At 46.8% G+C, this 24,517-nt stretch overlaps 1 protein-coding gene across 5 annotated transcripts in view; it reads left to right on the top strand.

Annotated features, from left to right (window-relative positions):
* The window catches only part of kappaB-Ras (NFKB inhibitor interacting Ras like 1), a 100,986-nt gene that overhangs the window by 68,529 nt on the left and 7,940 nt on the right, over positions 1-24,517 (top strand). For 4 of the 5 annotated variants that reach the window (XM_037427338.2, XM_037427335.2, XM_037427334.2 and 1 more), the window contains one exon: positions 19,834-20,004. The exons of the other annotated variant lie outside the window; for it this stretch is intronic. In XM_037427338.2, coding sequence (XP_037283235.1) covers positions 19,834-20,004 — 171 coding nt within the window. The remainder of the gene's footprint in view (positions 1-19,833; positions 20,005-24,517) is intronic. 5 annotated transcript variants of the gene reach the window in all.

The raw sequence follows: 24,517 nt of genomic DNA, 5'->3' as shown, positions 1-24,517 counted from the left end.
CAGTTGTGAGACTAACTTTGAACAGCTACATATTCTTTACATGAGACTGTACAATGTTTGCCTTCTTAGTAAACATGCAACAAGATATATATATATATATATATATATATATATATAAGGAAGGGAGTGTATACTTAAGGGCTTATTTTTTCTTGTTTGACACAATATTAATGAAATCTAATAGACAATACAATAATGCAAGGAAAGTATAGAAGTTGTTAGACATAATAGTAATGTAAATGTGAAAAAAGAAAAGTGGATGCAAAGATAAGTTCCCGTAGACAGGAACCGAACCTGCGACCTTTCGTTTTCCTATACTTTTCTTGCATTATTGTCTGTAAGACCCCCCCCCCCACGCACACACACGCGCACACATGCATGCAGACAGACAGACAGAGAGAGAGAGACAGACAGACAGGCAGGCAGAGTTTATCCTGGATATATCAAACGGATATACATATATATATTGTAAAGAAGAGGAAGTACTCCGGCGCAGAACCTTTCTGCTCAATAAATCTCCTTTATAATTGGTGGAGGTGCTGGGAACCGTCCCCTATACCTTCCCACTACCATCCTGGAACTCCGTTCTCGACGGCTACCGTCTGCTATGCCGGACGCCGATCAGCAGACGCTTCCATTTCTTCTGGCCACCTGTCCAGGCAGTGTTCCTCGGTGGGAGCCTCCAATCTTCAGTGGAACAGATGACAACGACATTAAAGATTGGCTCTCGACTTTCGAACGCGTGAGCGCTTTAAACAGATAGACGGACGCGGACAAGTTGACACGCGTTTTGTTCTACCTTGCGGGTGTAGCCAGCCTTTGGCTTAAAAACCACGAGGCAGACGTCTGAACTTGGCCGCAATTTAAAACGTCGATTGTAGCAATTTTTGATCGACCTGCCATTCGAAAACTTCGTGCCGAGCAACATTTACGCACACGCGCGCAAGAAACGGGTGAAACCTTCATTAGTTACATAGAAGACGTCGTCGATTTGTGCAGACGCGTGAACACCGCAATGACGGAAGCTGAAAAATGTAAGCACATCCTCAAAGAGATTGACGACGACGCTTTTCAAATGCTCTTGGCGAAAAGCCCGACCACTGTTAACGACGTAATTAGCCTGTGCCAAAGCTACGATGAATTGCGGAAGCAGCGAGCTCTGACAAGACGTCCTCCAGCGCACGATTTGGCATCACTGTCTAGTGTGATCAATGGTCATGACCAAGCGTCACTAATAACCGAAATAAAAGCATTTGTCCGCGAAGAAGTCGCACGACAGCTTTCCTTGGTGCCTTTCACACCAGAACCTACCACAACTTTACCGTCGTCTCTTCGTGGCGTTGTTCAAGGAGAGGTCGCCGAGGCCTTACCAGCTGCTCGCCAGCCTAATCTTGTGGCTTCTCCTCTCACCTACGCCGCGGCTGCAGTCATGCCAACTCGCAAGGCGCCTGTGCCTTTGTTCCAGCCTCGCGCGAGCTATCCCGCAGCTCCAGTTCACTGGACCAGCACTAGCACCACCATCCCGTGGCGCACCCTCGACAATTGTCCATACCCCGGACACATCGCAAGGTATTGCCGCCGCCAGACGCATATCACCAATGAAAACTGCCATGAGCCTTTCTTCCCGCTTGACTCCAACGCGCAATACGGTTCCTCCACTCCAATGCCAGCCCGCTACCAGGGAGACCACCGCCCTCGTCCGGGACATCTTCGCTCGCCCTCTCCATGCCGCCGCTCGCCTTCTCCTATGGGTCGACGGCCCACGTCTAACGAGGAGGAAAACTAGACGACGCAGTTCCCGAGGCAAGAGCTGCGCAAGTTTCGGTTTTCCCAAGTCCTCATTTGTCACCTACCAATGTTATTGATGTGTTCGTCGAAAATATCCCTACTGTTGCTCTTGAAGATACCGGTGCAGCTGTTTCTGTTATCGGTGCTGGATTTTGCCGCTCAATTTGTAAGGTTACGACGCCTTTCTCCGGATTATCGCTTCACACAGCCAGTGCTCAACCTGTTCAACCGACCGCAGTATGTACAGCCCACGTGACAATTCAGGACGTTCTGTATATGATAAAGTTCATGGTTCTTTCATTGTGCTCCCATACTATTATCTTGGGATGGGACTATTTGTCGCATCATAACGCCGTAATTGACTGTGCTAGGGATGAGGTTGAACTTTGCTCACTGAATGACCAAGCGTCCGTCAACACCCAGTCTGCCACTAAACTTGTCGTTAATGATAACACCTACATCCCTCCATGCTCTTTTGCGTTCGTGCCAGTTTCATGCAGCGGCATAACCGACGGCATGGTCTTCTTCCCTCCGTCTTCAATATTCGTCGTCCGAAGAGCCCTCCCCTGCCTTTTGCTGCTCCCGACCTTGTAGAAGGCTCAACCACGATGCCAATTTATAATCATGAGTCGTCGTCTTTATCCCTACTTTGTCACGAGTGCCTTGGCCACGTTGAGACAATCAGTTCTACCAGAATTATATCCGTCCCCGATGAGGTGCCTTCTAACTCCGTCTGTGAACTGGCTGTCGTCTCAGCGGCAGATTCAACGTCGGCAAACATATTTCAACCATTCATCGCTGCAGATTTGACATCTTCGCAGTGTTCACAACTCCTCATCATTCTTAAGTGCTACCGCCATTCTTTCGACGTTGAACAAACATCTCTCGGCCGTGCCTTAGCAGTAGAACACCACATCGACACTGGGTCCCACTCACCGCTGCGACAACGACCATATCGCGTGTCTGCTACAGAACGCCGCGTCATTGCTGACCAAGTAGACGACATGCTTCGCAGAGGCGTCATTCAACCTTCACAGAGCCCATGGGCGTCTCCGGTGGTCCTCGTCAAAAAGAAAGACGGTTCTATTCGTTTCTGTGTCGATTTCCGGCGATTGAACAAGATCACGCTGAAGGATGTCTATCCACTACCGCGCATAGACGATGCTTTGGACAGTTTACAGGGTGCCGAGTTTTTTCTCGTTAGACTTGCGGTCAGGCTACTGGCAGGTGCCTTTGGCGGAGGCCGATCGCCCCAAAACCGCTTTTGTCACGCCAGATGGCTTATATGAATTCACCGTCCTGCCCTTCGGACTTAGCAATGCACCTGCAACGTTCGAACGAATGATGGACAACATCCTGCGTGGACTAAAATGGAAGATATGCTTGTGTTACCTCGATGATGTCATGGTCTTCGCCCCTAACTTTGACACCCACTTATGTTGCCTTTAGTACGTCCTTACTTGCTTGACTAACGCCGGTTTGGAATTAAACCTAAAAAAATGTCGATTTGGCATGCGTCAACTGAACATTTTGGGCCACGTTGTTTCCAAGGAAGGCATTCTCCCGGATTCCGAGAAATCGCGAGCTGTTACGGCGTTTCCTAAACCTGCCACCATCAAAGTACTTCGAAGTTTTATCGGCTTGTGTTCGTATTTCCGGCGATTCATCCGAAACTTCACGTCTATTATATCACCTCTCACGCAACTTCTCAGCAACTGTAAAGACCTCTTATCATGGTCCCCTGCCTGCAACGATGCTATCACCATCTTGTGATGGCTTCTCACGACGCCACCCATTCTACGCCATTTCAATCCTGAAGCTCCAACTGAAATCCACACCGACGCCAGTGGTGTGGCCTGGGTGCTGTACAGCGTAAACCGGAGTATCAGGAATACGTCGTGGCATACGCTAGTCGCACACTTACCAAGGCTGAGAGCAACTACAGCGTCACAGAAAAGGAGTGCTTGGCCATTGTGTGGGCCCTTGGAAAGTTTCGGCCATACCTATATGGTCGTTCTTTTGACGTCATGACCTACCACCACGCACTGTGCTGGCTTTTGACATTAAGAGACCCATCTGGCCGCCTCGCTCGCTGGGCGTTGAAAATTCAATAAGAGACCCATCTGGCCGCCTCGCTCGCTGGGCGTTGAAAATTCAAGATTGTGACATACGCGTGGTTTATCGGTCAGAACGGAAGCATGCTGACGCAGACGCCTTTTCCCGTTCCCCCCTGTTCCAGAATGCCACAGCTTACTCCGCTTGCGATTCCACGTTGTCATCTCTTGACTTTGACACCATTGCCATTGAACAACGCAATTACCCGTGGACTGCGTCTCTTCTAAATCATCTCTCCGACACTTCGAAACTCCCAAAGACGTGAACGCTCCGGCGCCAAGTTCCACACTTTTCGATACGTGACACGCTTCTCTATCGACGCAACTACGCACCAGAAGGACGCAAGTGGCTGCCCGTCGTTCCACGAACCCTGAGGTCGCAGATTTGTTCCCCTTTCCACGCTGACCCACAATGTGGCCATGCAGGAGTCTTCAAGACGTACGAAAGGCTTCGACATCGTTATTACTGGCATGGTATGTATACTTTCGTCTGCAACTTCGTCCGCTTTTGTGCCGAATGTCAGTGCCGAAAATCTCCACCACACGCCTCCGCCGGTCAACTGCAGCCTTTACCATGCCCTTCCCGACCCTTCGAACGGGTCAGAATAGATATTGCCACCTATTGCCACTCCCATTGACTCCGACTGGCAACAGGTGGATAATAGTTGCTATCGACCATCTAACCCGCTATGCTGAGCCCGCTGCTCTTCAAACGGCTACAGCACAGGAGGTTGCCACTTTCCTACTGCATCATTTTGTGTTGCGTCATGGAGGCCCTCAAGAACTCCTCAGTGACCGTGGCCGCGCCTTCTTGTCCGAGGCCATTGTAGGCGGTACATCGCTCATGTACCGCTTACCACCCTCAAGCCAATGGGGCTACCGAGCACTTTAATCGTACTCTCGGTGACATGCTATCTATGTATGTGACGCCTGATCACTCTAACTGGGACTTAGTTCTCCCATTCATTACATAAGCCTATAATACGGCAACGCAAGCAACAACAGGCTTCTCTCCTTTTTACCTCCTCTATGGCCGTCACCCCTCCCACACCATTGACACCATTCTACCCTATCGACCGGACGCGTCCGAGTGCCTGCCGATCTTGGACGCCACCAGACACGTAGAGGAATGTCGCCAGTTAGTTCGGCGCTTTACCTGCGATGACCAAAACAGGCAAAAAGCAATTCATGATGTCCAGACCTCAACTCCTGTTTTTCTTCCGGGTGCTCTTGTGTGGCTGTCAGTGCCGCATCGCACACCTGGGCTCTCTTCCAAACTTCTGCCAAAGTACGATGGGCCATATCGTATTGTCGAACAAACTTCGCCAGTAAACTACCTCATTGAGCCTATTACGCCACCAACAGACTTGCGACGTCGCAACCGCGAGGTTGTACACGTCCAGAGGCTCAAGCAGTACCACGGTTCAACGCCGCCTGCCCGGGACTAAGTCGCCAGGATGGCTCCTTTTTTTCTCCGCGGGGCCATGGTAAAGAAGAGAAAGTACTCCGGCGCAGAGGTCATCAGCATCATCAGCATCAGCGTGCAGCAGCGGCTTGAGCTCGGAAATTGCGGCTGGTGCATCGCCTTCCAAGCCTTCCAAGCATCAACCTTTCTGCTCAATAAATCTTCTTTATATTATATATGGAACTATCGGCTATATAAAACAGTTGAAAAGTCCTCTTGAATTTTCCATGCAAAAGTATGGGACCAGTGCACCCGTAGATTAAACTCCCGCACAGCGGGACATCTGCTATATCGAACGCTGCGCCACGCCGAAGCCCAGAAAGTGCATTTTCCCTAGCAAATATTCATCAATTTTAGGCCACGTTCTAACAAAAAAAACGGTGTCATTTTATCGCGCTGATCTCGTTCGTTGCACGGCACTTGCGTGTACATCGGTACATTTGATGCGCGATCTGCAGGTCTTATCGCGCGGGCATAGTGTTTTCCAAAAGACTGATTGCCAAGGGCATTGAAAGAGAATGCGAAGTGACTCGGTGATCTCAGTGCAATGTTCGCATGTGGTTCGCATTCTCTTCCTTGTTTGTTAGTGTACAATGGCATGCGAGTCTGAAAAACATGACCTTCGAGATGTGCAACCTTGTGACGTATTTTTAAAGTTTTTTTGTTTCAGAATGCGTGTCTCGGAGGCTACATTTTTTTTTAATCGTTTCGCATCAAAGCCGCTAAAAGCAGTGGCTGCCAATCCACAAAGCCACAGTGACATCGATATCGCCAACATGTCGACAGTGAGAACTCCGACGAACTCGGCGTTGCATCTTTTGCACTTTGTGACCTTCTCATCTCGTTCTTGATAAATCCTCATTGAGAGTTGAATCAACATTGACCCGCATGTAGCGATAAAAATTATGTCTGGCGCTTGGAGCGACGTCAACTAAAACGCTGTCGTAAACGTTCCTTGCGAGCCAGGTGACAACTTTGGGTGCACCATGACTGTTGACAACAGCGTACAATGCCTCAGTGAATTCTGTGACTTATCAGCTACTTCATTGCTACAGATGACCCCGTTTCTGACTGTATCGATGCTTGGATTTTGGCTGCCGTTGCCGGTGCCGCGGAAGTGGAGTCGTGCGGTTATGAACGTGCCAATGCCTTCGCTTCCGCCGCTAACCAAGCTTTTGTCATGCTACAAAGCTTGCAACGGAGTTCTGTGTCAATGAACGTTGTGGCCAAAGGAGCTAAGTTCGCTTATTTAAAAAGTTTCAATGATATTAAGGATGACTGGAACTTGACAGCGTGCAAGAAGCAAGGCAAGTTTGCGGACTAAATAAAGTGGGGTAACTTGTAGTTTGCACCTTGTTTTTGAGCGAATCGTTATGTTAGCTCTTCTAATGATTTCTGAGGCCTGAAATTCTTCAATTTTCACTTTAGGCCTTTATGCATATTTTATATTTCAAATTCTTGATATATCGAAATATTTTGCGAATCCCCTTTGAATTTAATATATTCGGGATCGACTCTATATATAAGGTAATTTTTCTTAATTCATTAACGAGAGTCTCGTAGATTGTATACGAGGGACGATTGAGCAGCTGCCAGCTCGTAATAAGTTGACGTGCTACGTGACGCCAAACCGGCTCATAAAGAGTGTGCCACACTCACCGCCATAGCTACTGGTGGTGTTGACTGACACTCCCACGTTTAAATTCACATAGATTCCTATAAAGTGGCGCGGGGGATAGCTGTCATGACAACTCAGTGGTAGAGCATCGAACGCGTTATTTGAAGGTCGCAGGTTTGGATCCTGCCCACGGCAAGTTATCTTTTCACTCACTTTTCTTTCTTCACATTTACATGACAATTGGATTAATAACTTCCCCTATTCTTTACTTGACATTATTGTCTGTTAGATCTCATTAATATTGTGTGTGTGCGCGTGTGTATATATATATATATATATATATATATATATATATATATATATATATATATATATATATATATATATATATATATATATAGAGAGAGAGAGAGAGAGAGAGAGAGAGAGAGAGAGAGAGGGGGGGGGGGGCAAAGTCTCATCTTACACAAAACTAAGTTTGTTATATCCGAAAATTTGTTATAAATATTTATTCCTAACACTATTACAAGACCATTCTTCATTTACTTCGTTACAACTAGTATTTCATTATATCCTGATTCATTATCAGGATTCGAACCTGCGACTTTCGAATAACGCGTTGGATGCTTTACCACTGAGCTATCATGACAGCTATCCCCCCGCCATTTTATTGGGTATCTATGTGAATTTAAACGTGGGAGTGTCAGTCAGCGCCACCAATGTGTGTGTGTGTGTGTGTGTGTGTGTGTGTGTGTGTGTGTGTGTGTGTGTGTGTGTGTGTGAGAGAGAGAGAGAGATCTGTCAAAACACGGAAAAACGAGCCCTTAAGTATACACTTCTTTTTCTTGTGTGCGTGTGTGTGTGTTTGTGTGTGGGTGGGTGATTGGGTGGGGGGGGGGGGGGGTTAAAACTTCATATAACGAATTCCGGGATATTATAAAGTTTTTCAATTCCCTGCTGAAAAGCACATGTATTTGCCACCTTTATGTGACAGAGTAACAGCGAGAGACATCCTTTATATGACAAATTTTCGCTGCGGACCATCTAGAAATTTCGCCCTGGATTTGGTCATCTTCGCACGAGCACGCATCTTCTGCGGTTGCGGCGCCGCCGACAAAGCGCGAAGGGATCGCGGCATGCATGGCGAGCTCGTGGCGACTCCCAGGCAAGAGCGAGCGCTCATTATTGCATGCAGGTGTGCGCAAGACAGTGGGCCAACGGACCTCATTTTAAATGCGAAGCATTTCTTTGCGAACTTCGGCGATTTTGAGCGTATCTATCTATCTAGCTGCCTACGACTTTTCACTCTCCTGGCCGTTTTGATAATGTTATCGATACCAAAATTGATATGACATAACATGACTGTATGATGAGAATAAGTGACTGGTCGTAACATGAAAATTATGACATGTATGTCATGAATATCATGTATTACATTTCATAGTCTTGCTGCTTTTGCGGTGGTTCCATTCGCATAACATATTGCAGAACTGGTATGGTGTCATATGACTGCATGGCGAACACAAGTTAATACCTTAACATGGAAGTTCGGTATTACATGACAAGAATGGGCGACAAAGGTAAATGACATGAACATGATAATTGTGGCATGTGTCGCATGTAAAACATGACTACATGCTACGCTCGTAGCGCGCTCGTGCCCCTTTCGCAGCTCCACATATACCAATTTTGGTATCATGTGGTGTGAATAGATGATGAAAGTAAATAACACATCCAAAGATGATAATCATGACGTGCCTGTCATGTAAAACATGATTACATGCTACGCTGATAGCGTGCTCGCGGCCGTTTCGCTAGCTCCTCATATACCAGATTTCGTATCACTTTATGTGAATTGACGAAAAAGGTAAATGACACATCTGAACATGTTAATCATGATGCTAAGCCCATAGCGCGCTCGCGGCCATTTCGCTAGCTTCACATATACCTAATTTGTAATCATATGGCGTGAATAGACGAAGGTAAATGACATGTCTAAACATGATCATCATTACATGTGTATCATGTAAAACATGACTACATGCTATGGTTATAGTGTGCTTGCGGCCGTTTCGCTAACTCCACATATACCAAATTCAGTATTGCCCCGCCGCGGTGGTCTAGTGGCTAAGGTACTCGGCTGCTGACCCGCAGGGCGCGGGTTCGAATCCCGGCTGCGGCGGCTGCATTTCCGATGGAGGCGGAAATGTTGTAGGCCCGTGTGCTCAGATTTGGGTGCACGTTAAAGAACCCCAGGTGGTCTAAATTTCCGGAGCCCTCCACTACGGCGTCTCTCATAATCATATAGTGGTTTTGGGACGTTAAACCCCACATATCAATCAAATCAACCAAATTCAGTATCACATGATGTGAATAGACGAAGAAGGTAAATGCCATGTCCAAACATGATAACCATGACATGTGTGTCATGTAAAGCATGACTACATGCTACGCTCATAGTGCATCCATGGCCGTTTTGCTAGCTCGACATATACCAAATTTGGTATCATGTGGCGTGAATAGACGATGAAGGTAAATAACACATCCAAACATGATAATCATCACGTGCATGTGATGTAAAACATGACTACATGCTACGCTCGTAGCGTGCTCACGGCCGTTTTGCTGGCTCCACATATACCAAATTTGATATCGTCTGGTGTGAATAGTCGAAGGTAAATGACATGTGCCCCCCAATCTCCCCAATGCTATTTACCGCGTGCTTACAGGAGGTTTTCAGAAGCCTAGAATGGGAGGCAGTTAGGGATAAGAGTTAATGAAGAATACCTTAGTAACCTGCGCTTTGCCGATGACATTGCATTGCTGAGTAACTCAGGAGAGGAATTGCAACTCATGATTACAGAGTTGAACGGGGAGAGCAGAAAGGTGGGTCTTAAAATTAATCTGCAGAAAACGAAAGTAATGTACAACAACCTCGAAAAGGAGCAGCACTTCGAGATAGGTAATAGTGCACTTGAAGTTGTAAAAGACTATGTCTACTTAGGGCAGGTAATAACAGCAGAGCCGAACCACGAGATTGAAGTAACTAGAAGAATAAGAATGGGGTGGAGCACATTCGGCAAGCACTCTCAAATTATGACAGGTAGATTGCCACTATCCCTCAAGAGGAAGGTATATAACAGCTGTATCTTGCTGGTACTTAGCTACGGAGCAGAAACATGGAGACTTACAAAGAGGGTTCAGCTTAAATTGAGGACGACGCAGCGAGCAATGGAAAGAAAAATGGTAGGTGTAACCTTAAAAGACAAGAAGAGAGCAGAGTGGATTAGGGGACAAACGGGGGTTAAGGATATCATAGTTGAAATAAAGAAGAGGAAATGGACATGGGCCGGGCATGTAGCGCGTAGACAAGATAACCGCTGGTCATTAAGGGTATCTAACTGGATTCCCAGAGAAGGGAAGCGGGTTGGGGGAGACAGAAGGTTAGGTGGGCAGATGAGATTAAGAAGTTTGCGAGTATAAATTGGCAGCAGCAAGCACAGGACCGGGTTAACTGGCGGAACATTGGAGAGGTCTTTGTCCTGCAGTGGACGTAGTCAAGCTGATGATGAAATGACATGTGCAAACATGATAATCAGGACATATGTAATATGCAAAACACAACTACATGCTACGGTCATAGTGTGATCACGGCCGTTTCACTTGCTCCACATATACCAAATTTGATATCACATGATGTGAATAGACGAAGAAGGTAAATGACAGGTCCAAAAGTGATATTCATGACACGTAAGTCATGTACAGCATAATATACGTCTGCCTCGTAACGTTGTGCTGATTTTCAAGTGACATATCAACCTTCCTCATTCGTGCTTTGCATATCGATTCCCACTGTACGTGGGATCTGCAAATTTTTTCCTCCTCAAACCACACGTTCGATCATTCGAGCCAACATTGTTGCCGTTCTTGCGGCCGCGCAGATGTGTCCTTCTCCTTTTTCCAAACCAAAAAAAAAAAAAAAAGAAAGCAGTGCCACTCTTTGAATGCTGCAGTAGTCTGAACTGCACCTAAAGTGACACAGGTGATGCCACTTTGTGTTGTTACGTCTTTAGTTGGTGTCACATGTGGGGCCTTGCTGCATATGGAGAGCGCTTTACAGAATAGTTTTGCGCAGTATCCATGTCGTGCGCTGTTAGTTTTCCACGCCGTGTGTGTGTGCATGGTTTCACTGCTGTGAATGCATTTTTTTTTAAATTAAGACAGCCTTGTTGTTACTGCCGAGGAGATGTCAGATTAGGTGCTGACGGAAACTCTCCGCACCACAGCGACAAGGATGAATCTTCGGAGGTCGACTCGTCATGGGTTTTGCCGTCTTGCATCGCAGCGCGAGTTCCCAGGTCCGTAGCGGTCGATGTCAGGCTCTAGAGTTTTCCAGACACGTAGCACCACCAGTCGGCGCAGTTCTGGGTAGTGCACAGCCCAATTTTCTTGCACAGTTTGCTGCGTAACGAAGTTAAACTAACGCGTGCGAACCAGCGATTCAGTGAAATGTTAGCTTTGTTTGCTCATTGAACACTCGGAAAAAGAGCTACGAATTCTTCTCCGCTTGTCGAACATGTCCATTCCGCCATAAACGCGTCACTGAATCGCCATAAAGTGCTTGCTCGTTCACTCGCTAGAACTACGGCGAAAACAAGAGCAGAAGCAACAGCTCGGCGCTCTACGATAAAAAACATAAATTGTGGGAATCGAGAGCGCCCTCCTACCTGGCACCTTGTTCCCCAGCTGCCGCGCGCGCGCCGACAGCGTAGCCTAGGCGCGCATAGGCACCGGCATCCGCCAAGATGGCTGCCGGGGCGCCTCTTGGTCTGAGCGAATCAACTGTTGGCTCCTTCCCGTGCTGGCATGTCCGGGCACGCTACGCTGGCGTGCTGCGCGGGCCTACGTCACAGCGCAGCGCCATTTCCCTTTGGGCTGCGCTGACATCCTCCTCTCCTACGAGCTATGTTGCGCCCGACGATTCGCTCGTCGCGGCAGATGCTCTCAGGCCTCCACGAGAGGTTGACGCGCTGCTTAGCAGGTTGCTTCTCGTTCATGCGTGCGACTTCGGCCCTTGTGCGGGAGTCGTCGCGACCTAGGCAAGCGTACTTGCTCGGTCTTGCGGAGTACCCTATACGGCCTGCAAGCCCGTGAGTGTCGCATTGTGCTGCATCTTCGGTTAATAAATCCGTTGTTGTTATCCTGCCTCGTGCGGGGTTTCTGCACCGTGCCGGAGAAAAACGACGAACCCCGCCGCAACGTCTTCGCACGCAGCGGCAGTGGAGGACGTCGCATCCCTAAACGGTTGCGCTTAGTAAGTAAGCCTAGTGCAAACCTGCCCTGCCGCGGTGGTCTAGTGGCTAAGGTACTCGGCTGCTGACCCGCAGGTCGCGGGTTCAAATCCCGGCTGCGACGGCTGCATTTCCGATGGAGGCGGAAATGTTGTAGGCCCGTGTGCTCAGATTTGGGTGCACGTTAAAGAACCCCAGGTGGTCGAAATTTTCGGAGCCCTCCACTACGGCGTATCTCATAATCATATGGTGGTTTTGAGACGTTAAACCCCACAAATCAATCAATCTAGTGCAAACCTATTTCCACAAATTTGAAGCTGTGTGTTGTGAATTGCCAGCGAAAACAAGAGCAGAAGCAACAGCTCGGTGCTCTAAAATGAAAGACCTAATTTGAAGCTATGTGCTGTGAATTGCCAAGGATGCAAATGACTTCCGTTTTACTGATTTTTGTAGTTTTCGCGAAGCAGAATGGTGAGAGCGCTAGATACGGGCCATAGTGTATGTGTTGCGTAAGCAAATTACTTGCGTTCGCGTGAGAAAGTGTGGTAATGTAGGTACCCTGTTATTGTTTTGAGTAACCTTGATGGAGAACCGTGGTAACTTTGAATGTGAAGCTCAACAGAGCCACTGATTGTGGTGCGCATCGTGCAACAGTAGACTAGTGATGCACGTGATGAACATCGCACACGCTGCGACAACCGATAATGTGAAGTGGTCGCCGTCACACAGCATCGCGCACGTAGGTTTTGAAGGCTCTAACTTTTCACCTAACATAGCAAATTTGAACATGTACATCAGACAGATAAATCGCAAAATGTTGGTCGTGACCACAATAAGGCTTTTTTGACGTTAGTCTCCGCGATCGCCGGAGTTATCTCGAATGCCTTGGTTTTGCCTTTGATTGTACACCGACAATGTGGACACCCATGCATCACCATTTGCAATATATATATATAAAAGAAAGACAACTATCAACATAACATTCTAGGACACGTAATAAAACAGTTGAATGCACAGGATGGAGAATGCAACTGAAAAGGCGAAAATTGCAGGCGTCATTCGTGCTTGATAAAGCGAGTTTCGTACTACCAATGATAACACACATTGCTCGCGTATGCACTTCATTGCTTTGGCAATATTTGTTAGCAAAAATTTTATTCATTTAGGCGTTGTAGAACGGACATCGAAGTGCTTGCCTCAAACTCATTGTGATGCGTAATCTGACACTCAATGTACGCTTAATAATCTGACACTCAGAATGCACTCTTAAAAATAAACATGTACTATAGTGCTTAGAATATACTGGCTAGTGTGTCGTCCGCAGCCTTCTAGGTGGCACCAGATTGGATGAATGCCGGCGGCTGCTGCTTGGAGCGCTGTAGCGCGGGAGGGTGCCGCGGCGCTACCACTTCTCATCGCCTACCGTGTTTCCACGGCATCTGCAAGGGAGCCGCTGCCCATTTTCATGCTTGAAGCAGAATATTTTTTTGTTCAGTGAAGTGACCGTAGGCTGATTTATTTTAATGAAACACAATAGTGCCCCTATACATGACGTCGGGGGAATTTATAAGGCGAAAGCTTTTAATGTCTCCTACTCGCTCGCAGTGTACGGCCGCGGTGTGCCTTGGATGCTAGCATGCCCGGCCTCAAAGAGTTTTCGCACTTGCACTAGGTTCTCTCTAGCTTATGTCAGCACTTATAGGGGGGGATAATGCCAACCACAGCATGAAGCATCGCTTCTAAAAGGCATTTAGGTGTGCTTATGTTGCCTAAGCCAACGTAACCGAATGCAAAGTATGATGTGCACACTTTTAAAAGATAGTGATCAACAAATCAAACCTTGCAACAAAAGGTACTTTGATAGATCACAAAATGGGATGACACCGGGGCCGCATGTTTCATCTTCGCGTGGTTAATCATCTGCACTATAATCTCTACAAAATGCTTTAGTGGTGAGAGTATTTATCAGACGCTCTTCTCTTTCCACTTTCTCAGCAGTCATGAGATTCCACAATGGCACGCGCGGCAGCGCTCCTTCATCAGACGTCTCGTTGCAGCAATTGAGTTAGGCGGTAGGCTCCCGCACGCAAGCGTCTCCCGAGTATCCCGGTTACAATTCGCCCACTCAAGCAAGCTGAGAGAGCTAGACCAACCACGTCTAATTGGGCATAGGCTTTCGCCAAACACACTTTGGAAGTGTCCTTCAATATTACTAGGGCACAATATTACTGTCTTGGAGGGTGCAATGCATGTGTTGTCGTGGGGGCAGTAGGGGTGGGTGGAAGTGCTTTTGTGGTTTTGGTCGACAATTTGACTAGACAAAAGTGACTGAATGACATCCTCTGCGTCATTGATGCTTCCACAGTCAAGAAGGCCATCTATCCAGTCCACAAGGTTCGTTGGTGCAGAGAACTCAATAGGGCTGAGCAACTCTTTGAGGTTGTTTGGGGGGCAGTTGCCTCCTCTGGGTGGCTTTGCAAGGTTGTAGAATGCCCCGAAAAATTTCCAAAAAAATATAACATTTTCTGCTGGTAATTTCTTGCGAAGAGATGAAATTAAACTGAAACCATGGTGTAGGAGCCGACACTAATATACTGTGGAGCGCAAATGCGAGAATGTCACTGCTGCTGTCGGCAGTAATTGCAGTGGTGTTAGCATTATTTTTTTCATTAGCGCGAGCTGAGTGCATGCTGTTCTGGTAAGCTTTGCTCGCACACCCAGGAAACGAAAAAAAAAAAAAAAAAAACGCTTGCTGATTCTGGTCGCATTGTACAAGCACTGCGCTCTTTAGTGTTTTGGTTTCGTTTGAAATGCAGTTTTCTTATATCAATCCGCTATATTTGAGATGCCGTTTTTTTTTTTTAAATCATTCCGCTATATTCTAATGTGACTGATTTTTGGATATCTCATAGTAGTTGTGGGCTCTTCTAGGGATTGACTTAATTGTCCCTTTTTACTTGAATTCATCTGTTTTCATTAATTGAATTATTATTGCGATCTCTGCCATGATGATATTGTTGCGTGAACGACGAGACGCCTGTCCAACAAGGTTATAATGAACACATTATTAAAGCAGTGGTCGCAGTGCTGACCACTTAAGATGAGAGCTCGATTTGTGATAGCCTTTCGTCCTCCACGTGGGGCACACCAGCACATATGTTCCCAGACATTGGCAATATGCATGTAGCAATATGATAGTCATCTTAAATTTCTGCACACAACGTAAACAATTGCAAAGGTGGCAAGCAAGAATCACAGTTTTATTAATTTGAGAATTTTCGACAGTTTCTTGAGAAGTCCTACATAGAGCACGTCCGATATTAAGCGACCTCCTCCTCTAAGCGCCCAGGAAGACGGTGCACAAAAAATTGCATTAATCAATTTTGGTTCTCTTTCCCGTGCACAGCATAGAGCCCGTGGATCATATAAATTTTCAGAGCACTTTGACTCAACTTATGTCGGCGATGATGAAGATTTCCTTGAAGTATTCATATATTTGATACATTTCTATGAAAAATAGTTGCCCTTAATTAGCAGAGCCCCTTTAATGTGTGCATGAAATTTTTGTAATACACTTTTTTGTAATACACTTCGTTAGGGCAAAATCATAGTGGTTATTTCTTGATGTGCGCAGCACTTTACACAACAATATGGGTTCTAAAGATATATACTCACCAACTGATGTTACATTTAGGTGCTCGAAGAGCTTTATCTCGTTGTTTACGAGCCCACCATGACGGCTGTAAACATCCATGGTTTTCGTCTTCTCAGTCAAGGCATTAAAAATATTGGCACTGAGGCCAAAGCCACCCTCGAAATGCTCCAGGTACCTTCGCAGACAAGTTTTCCCAGGCAGCACCATGATGGCTTCTTTGTGGGGATATTCATACAACTTCGGGCTTCGAATCTTCATCGTGATGCATTCCACAATCCACTCATCGTTGTATTGCATGCCTTTATGTGACTTCTATTGTGCCACAACGAAGCAGCTCTTGACAGCAAGTAGTTGTTTTAAGGGAAGAGACCTAATGTTACTTTTGAATGCCTCTTCTGTAAGTCTCATTTTGCGCTTTCATACGAGACATCTGTTTTTCGCTTTCGCATGTTTCTCCTTGATTCTCAACAAATTGCGAGAAATCTCCTTACAGTGCTTCGTTTTGGCATCATCTCTTGCGCTTTCTTTTCTTTGTCTTTTTCTTTCTCTTGCAAGTATGGTTTTGAACTAGAACCCTCTGGTACTTGCAAAAAATGCTAGGCTTTCTGTCTAACTACACTGTTAGCAAACACTTTTCAGAAAAAAACACGCCCCTAAATGAGTTGTGTTTCGATGAAACTGGATTTAAGCTACAACCACCACAAAGAGCTGTCACTGAAACTTCTTTGATGAGGGCTTCAGCCTCATCACTGCGTGTAAGGATTTGCTTTGATTTCTCTTGTCCTCTGAAATATACCGTTGCGACTAGTGATTGCCGTTCAGGCAAAGGCTTTTCAAAGTATATCATTTTCTCTATGAATAGGGTAGAGAAATTATTCGCTTAACTTTCACATTACGCATATGCTACTGTTCTGCTGCAAGAGACTGCACTTTCAGCCAAGTGACTGGAATATTGAGGTCACAGAATGGGTGTCGATGGGTGCATTTCAAGTGCTGAGTTTCAGTGTCTTGCATGCTTTCTGTTTATGATCCACGGGGTGTGGCGCACTTTTCAGGCACGGAAGAATTATCCTCAGCACAAAATTCTTTGGCAGAGATCGCTTCCAAGGCAATTGACTCGGCGCTGTGGTGGTGCTTTGCTGGAATGTCTACATGCTGAAGACAAAAATTTGTTTTTCATTTTGTTGGCAATTTTGGAACAAGGCGCGGGGGATATTCAGCAAATGTGGTGGGCACCGCGTTCATGATGGCAGTGAACGCACGCTTGATGAAACTTTCATGAAATGATCTCTCACGAACCACGGCAGTTGTTGTCAGTCTCCTGTTCGCCCTCTTTATCCTTTTGTCCCATTTCGCGAGATGTGCTTCATCTGCTGAGGCCATGAATAAGGAAAATTGCTGTTTGTTCGAACGGTAACCAGTTGTACGGAACGGTACGAAGCAGGTTCTTTCCTTCGATCGCCCTGACTTCATCATTCTATTATTCACCTCATAGTTCCCATTGTGACAGGCACAAAAACACAACAACCACTCACACACCCTTTGACAACACGAACAACAAGCACACAACCCGGTAATAACACTTAAAACGCGAACACAAAAATCCACTTAGCACCTGCAAATCGGCTGTGCGAAGCAGACGACACATGGAATCAGCACCCACCTGCTTGGCAGCGCCTCTCGCGGCAACCCCGGTCATTCATCCAAATCTGTGCCACCCTCCTCCATTGAAACGAGCTGGCGAACGGCATACTAGCTAGTATATTCTAGGCACTATAAATGTACATACACAATGATCGGCTACACAGCGATACCGTAACTAACACTGATCAAACTCAAGTTCAGTCTTAAGCCTTAAACTGTAGCCAAAATGATGTCTCCCGGGCTACTCTCGTGCGCTCTCGCAAGAGTAGAACATTCTTACTATCATGATGCCACTCTCGGAGCTATGATCAAGTGGCACCGCCACGCCGTAATCGTCGTCGGCGCGCGTCCGCTTGACGATCCAATCGTCTGCATTGCCAATGTCTCGATCCTTGTCTCGATTTTCGGATTTTCTAGACCCCGCTTGTTAAGAACTCCCCTGCTGACGAGTCCACTCGGCTGACTGGTGTGTGCTGCTCCTTTCCTAATGTCATGTGGGGAAGTAGTCCACCCAGAACTGCTGAGTGAGGATGCAGCAAGCCCGGGCAGCCTCACCTGGGACCTCCGAGGTCGACGGTCACTTCCCAGGTTCTTCGCGCCGACATCCTTCAGAACAAGGCGGTCATGCTGCTCTCGTTGTTGTAGCGATGCTCGTTTTCCATGTCTTCGCAGATCGGCGTCCCAACACACAGTGCCAACTTGTCCTCTGGAATTTTTCTTCTCGGCTCGTGTTGCGTGCCATGAGCCTTTCTCCGACTTGTTAGGTATCGTGCCGCTGTCACCACTGTTGGGTAACACGTGTCTCAGCTCACGGCTGCTTCTGCGCAGAGCTGATAGACGGAGTGGATAAGGGGGCAGTCTGTTAGAACAACATTTATGTGCAGCATAAACAGAGGCATTACAGATTTGGCACTGGGGCTCACAGCTTAGGGAGCTTCCACTGAGGTGCGACGTGGACCCGGAATTTCTTCGTACGCTCTCCGACGCTCTGACAGTTCCACGCTTTCGTCTGCTGCTTGTGGTCGCATTGCTTGCTTCTTTTATAGGCCCTGGTAATCCTTACGTCGGCAGCCTTCAATCAGGAACACCACTAGCCCTTACGTTAGCAGCCTCCAATCAGGAACCGCGGCTGGATTCCACTGATGAGCGAGTGGTATTGCCATTCGTTGCTTAAGACGCGCCGGGTTAGATGACGTCAACTGCATCATCAGGCTTGAATCAGACCCGTCGCTGGAGGGAGCTTGTCACGGGTTGCATAAGACACACCGTTGACGGTGAAGGCGTCAACCGGGCACGCTCGCTGGTTTTGATGCTGGTTACCTTTGCAGAATCAACGAAGTTCAGTTTGGACTACAAAGCATAACAGCAGCCCCGCCGCCAGACAGTGCACCAAAGACGAGCTGCTTTCACATGGCTCAGACCTCGGGCGCGCTCGTTCGCGAGGTCCCTCAAGGTTCGCCTCCAGGGCCATGGTGAGCATGTGGCTCCAGGCTCTGTTCCGTGAACAGATCCATTCTTGAATAAAGATCCCAGCTCCACTGGCTTGTCGCCCAAAACTTGTCGCTAGCTTCGCTCATCTCTTGAGGATCTATGATTCAACACTTGTTGATGGTTCTCCAACTTGTCAAGAACGGTTCGACAATAAACAACACACGACACAAAAAAGTTCCCTCATTTACCCGACAGAACACCAGACACAATATAGTAAAATATATACCTAGCTACATGTCTATTGGAATTTAGTTCCCTCTACATCAAGAGGCACATATGGTTACCCTTCCAACAATGCAATGAAGTAGAATACAACATAAAGTTGGCCCCTTGAGATCACTCTGGACGAGAGCGCTCAGCTAAGGCCGTAATGAGGACAAAATTTTACCCCGACCACCAGCGAAAGGCGGAAAGGTGGACAAGGTACTACCTAAAACGCATGGCTGAATGCATCTGTGTTAGCGTTTAGCTTTTCTTTCTTATAGCGAACGTCTGAGTTGTGCTGTTGGAGTATAATGCTCCACCTCAGTAACGGCCACTTTTAGGCAACGATACTTATGCGGTACGAAGGGCTGCTCATACTTAAGACCTTGCATATCTCTGTAGCTACGACAGAGAAGCCATGATTTCTCATAAAAAGAAAATCCTTTTCTTGGTTCCCAATTTGACGCTTTCCAGTAGCGATTTAATCTAGAGGTCCTAACGCTGATCTCAAATGAGCATTTCTCGATCAACCCTCGACAGCTCACTCTCACTTTCAACTGCAGGCAAGAGAGTACTGTCCTTCTCGCCCAAGAGCAACACTTCGTCTCCTCTGCCGACAGAGACTTCGCCACTCGCTTCAGCTTTGGGCGACTCGAGTTACTCACCTGGAGACTTTCCTGTCCGAGGCTCCATCGACTCATCGCCAAGGTCACACAGATCAGCCGCTTTTGCAGGTGGTGTTTCACTACATTGAACGAAATAACGTTCCTGCGAAAGCTCTCTTGCTTGCGATTGCGTGAGGGCCATGTACGCTAAGTTGGAAAAGAAGGATTTACCCTGGTCTTTGATAAGCTGCTCAGAGTCATCTGAAAAAAAAAAAGATAAGGAAAACAATCTGGAAGCACGGCAGACACGACCGCTTCGGTGCAAAGCTTACCGAAAGAGCTTTCAATGACAACCGTAGCGATTGGTAAGCAAGCACTCTGCTCTTCGGCGACTTGCCTGATCTACGCGCATTCTCCTGTAAAGTCGTTCAAAGACACAAGCGAAGGATGGACAACGTCCATGATTGCGGCTGAGTCTCGAAGTGCTTGACACGTTTTCCCATTGACACTAATTTCCCAGAGACGCGGCTCTAAGAACGGCATGTTTTTTTCTCATAGAGTTTCATACAATAATACCTAGAGAGGAGTCTGGCGCTGCAATCGCGTACCTGCATGGGAATTATGGGAAGTACAAGTTTTGGATTGGATAGGGTAAGCAGCGAAATGTCTACGGTCTTTTTTTGCAGTTTCAGTTTCGTTCTTCGCGCAGCGTGTGTAGTGGGGTGTGGTGAAAAAGGCTGAAGCAGTGCCTTTGTTGTTCGAAAAGGCTGACGACCACTAGATCTACTGATTTGCTGTGACGTTGGAGCTTTTCGGGTCGTATTTGACAGTTTAAACGAAGCGTCATCCACTCATTGCTGGAAGTAGGTGTAGCGTTTCATGCGAGTGCAGGATATTGCCTCAAGTTTATGTTTTTCATGAGCGCGTGTTGCTTAAACTCGTTTTAAATCAACTGCAAAGCTATGACAAAGCTAAGTAGACACACCGTCATACTCCGCTGACTCGACTTCACAACAAACCAGAGATGCGTTGGGGGCAGATCACTGGAACAGACCACTGGGACAGATGCCCGTAGCGTCGCAGAAGACAAAATGATAAGATTTTCTCACCTAATACTGTACTGTTATTTCCATAAATAGATAAAAATAAGGAGGTTTGTTTTGGGTGTTGTAAAAAATAATTCATTAAACCTTGATGCGAAATCTGGAATGCAATCGCAGAGCGATGTGTACCCTGATGGTTCAATTTGCCCAGGTTTCACTTTTGCCACGTGGTCACAAAAACTTTTTGCAGTAAAGTTAGCACACAAATAACTGAAGCAAGTTTCATTTAAATCTAAGTTCATATCACTTTGTTTTACACTCGAAAAAGAAGCGTCGCGAATCTCAAGAATGTTATCCATCCGAAGCGGATCTGAAGCCTGTTTTTCTCATAATTTCCATGCGGGTACAAGCGCTGCTGAAGGAGCCCGCGTAGACACCAACGCCAGATTCCCCTCTAGGTATTAATGTATGAAACTTTTTTTTTTTTCAATCCTCGGATTTTTGCGAAAGCAAACTTTTTGTTTACAACGTAACGCGATGTGCCCTTCCTTTTTGCAGTTATAGCAGATATGTGGCTTTCGTGACTCCAATGCCCGTGTGGTATCGATGCGCTGCTCAGGAACCTCACTAGATCTTTGTACTTCCATTTGCCCTTCCCCTACAGTGTCCTTCGTAAAACGGGTCCTCTCTGAAATTACGCTGCAGAGTGGGTTTCTGTTCATCAGGTTTCTTTGAAAAGCCCTCTTTTACCTTTTTTAACGCGCACTGCCCTACTATGCAAGTTTCGGCGAGTGTAGCACTCAGCTAACTCTGCTGCCTTGTATAGCTGTACTCAGTGATGCGATAGCTGCACCGATTGCGCCAAACTGCACCACGACTGGAAACCTGCTACATCCGGCTACATTTGCTCTTGTATGCACCAAAACTGTGCCTAATTACAAGATACTATCGAAAAAAAAAACGGGCGCAACGCGTCGCGGGTGACAGCGTGCGGTTAGGGCTCGCCTGCGGCCTTCCAATTTACCCACGTGTGAGGAAAATCAGTGTACGGCTGGGGGTGGGGGGGATATGGCCGGTCACTGATTTATGGGGAGGTGCAGACAATTGTCCCCAGACTGGTGTAAATTAGGGTGACCCCCTGAAAATGCACCTTGGACAGTTCGGCTTGCCGCGAGCCAGTGTCCGAGGCTCCGAGCTAATCGTGTTTGGCAGGTGGATAGAAAACAGCAGCACGAAACGGCTGAAAGCTGGAAGGGCAGTGAACTAGCGAACCAGTTTAAAACTTATTTGTGACTAATTTTCAAAGGTCAAGTCAGACTTAGCTCAAATATCAAGGGAGGGATGCGGCTTTCGTATCTTCAAAAATGGCCGAAACAATCTACTTTTGTTTCTCTTTTGTTTTCAGTTTCTGGAACCCTTTTTCTATCTAATTCCAAAATATCTACCCTGAAAACTGAGCAGAAGTGCTTCAGAAAATTCATTTCACCCTTCTAGGTAGTGAAAATATTTCTGGAAATCATGAAAAAATAGCGATTTTTGAAAAATTGTAGATTCGCAATGGCGCGGCCAGGAGCCGGCTTCTTGGGCTCATCAGAAAGAGCCCAAGAAGTCGTGTTCTTTGTGTTAAAATTTTCCGCCTTAGCTGGTTCCTCACTTAAAAAACGATCGCACAAAAAGCAAATATTTGAAGGTCATTTTGAAGGCCACCGTGTGGCTCCAGCTCGTCTCGTCATAGGCTCGATGCTCACTCTGTGAAAACGCCGTCTGCTGCTCGTGCGTCGCGAGGACATGCTGTCAGAAATCGCTACTTCGTGACGTGTTCACGGCTCGATGATCACTTAGGATATAATTATGCTTTAGCTTGGAGCGGGCGTGCGGTCTACGAGTGCGGCGCATCACCGAAGCCGCCTTTAGGCCTACCTCTGCTGACGGCGAGACAAACTTTGCAGGCGAGAACAATGTGCCAGCGCACTCTTGCAAATCTGCATCTTCGCAAGCAACGAAACCACTTGCTAAATTCTTGGAACCGTGGACGGGCATTTTATGCATCGGCAGCGGACCTCACAGTCAAGCTCGTCAACTCCCCCCTCCCTCCAATACCAAGATTGCTCGGAACAGCAGCTAGCAGTTTCGCTTGTTGGCACTCCAAAATGCAATACCAAGTGCAGTGTGTGCCAATTTTTTGTCGCCGTAGCTACACATTTCGCTTATCGTCACCGAACGCCGCTGCCAAGTGCATCACGCTCCGGCAGCACTGTCCACGCGGCCGCGTATTTCACGGTCATATGGGATGCTGTCAATAAGCTTTTGTGATGCGATTTAAACGTGCTTGGATCCATGCTTGGTGTCGCCACGAGCGTTTATGAATGTTGTGAGACAATGTAAGCCTCTTAGATTAGCGTTTCCGCGACCCCTAAAAAGTGAAGTTCTTTGGGCGACCATTGTTCGCACACCACATACTGGATCAAGCAAGCGCATCTGTACTACTAGTCCTTGTTTAGTGAAGGAGAAATATGACTCTCTGCAGCCCATGACGTGATGTCAGACAAGAAGACAACCAACTAGACAACAATTCTTCTGCAATTAAAAAAAAAATTAAACAGTGTTGCTAGTCTTCAGTAAAAAATTCCATAGTGATTTATTTGTTCTTCAATAATAACTGCTCTCCTACATTATTTCGGCAGCCAGAATGCAGAACCAATTCGTAGTTGGTTGCGTCCCTTATTAAAAAAGGCACTGGAAGGTTTAAAATAAGTTTGGGTTAATATTCTCCGATGTTATACAAACACCTTCAAACATCCATGATTGCACAGAACTTCTTAATTTAAAAGCATCCCTCCTTAGTTCACTGCTTTGCTTCACACGGTCAGTGTCTCACTTGGCAGTGAGCCTTAAGGAGAGATGCGGGTCGAAAAACGCGAGTTTTCTACAAAATTACCGATTTTTTATTTTCTCCTGTTTTGATAAGATTAGTACCTCTACTGTTCTAAAAAAAAATAACATATCGAGACTTAACTGGAAATATTTTAAAATTGCGTGTAAAGAGCACAAGGTGCCTGTTAAAAGGTCCAAAGTGTACAGTCTTCGAGCACCTTGCCGCCGCTCGTCATTGTTGATCGCATGGGGCAAAGAGTCGAGTCTCACTCTTCAAATAACGAGAGTTTCCTTCACTGATGGGGCGCGAGAAATAATAAAAATAAGCATGCTTTTGCACGTTTTTCGAGTGCCACGACTGGCTTATCACGTGGTACGGATCGGGGACCGCCATTGGCCGCTGCGCGCCTGTATGTGCTGTGAAACCTACTTGCGGGGTCTACGTCTTGTCGAGCAACGCAGCTGAACAATGCTTTTCTCGTGTATTTATCTCCGTTATGAATCAAAAAGCCATTGCTCGCGCGTGAAAGTCGTGGCGCCCAGTCTGTAGAAATAGACTACGAGAAGCTGGTCCCATTTGCGGCAGTTGTTGGCTTGCAAAAGCCAATGCATCAAAAGTCATTAATTTCCGGAGCCCTACACTACAGCGTCTCTCATAATCATAAGGTGGTTTTGGGACGTTAAACCCCACAAATCAATCAATCAAAAGTCATTCACAGCCATCA

The sequence above is a fragment of the Rhipicephalus microplus genome, chromosome X (genome assembly GCF_043290135.1).
Source record: "Rhipicephalus microplus isolate Deutch F79 chromosome X, USDA_Rmic, whole genome shotgun sequence".
NCBI classification, from domain to species: Eukaryota; Metazoa; Arthropoda; class Arachnida; order Ixodida; family Ixodidae; genus Rhipicephalus; species Rhipicephalus microplus.
The sequence above is the reverse complement of the archived record's forward strand: the minus strand, read 5'-3'. Positions and strand labels throughout refer to the sequence as shown.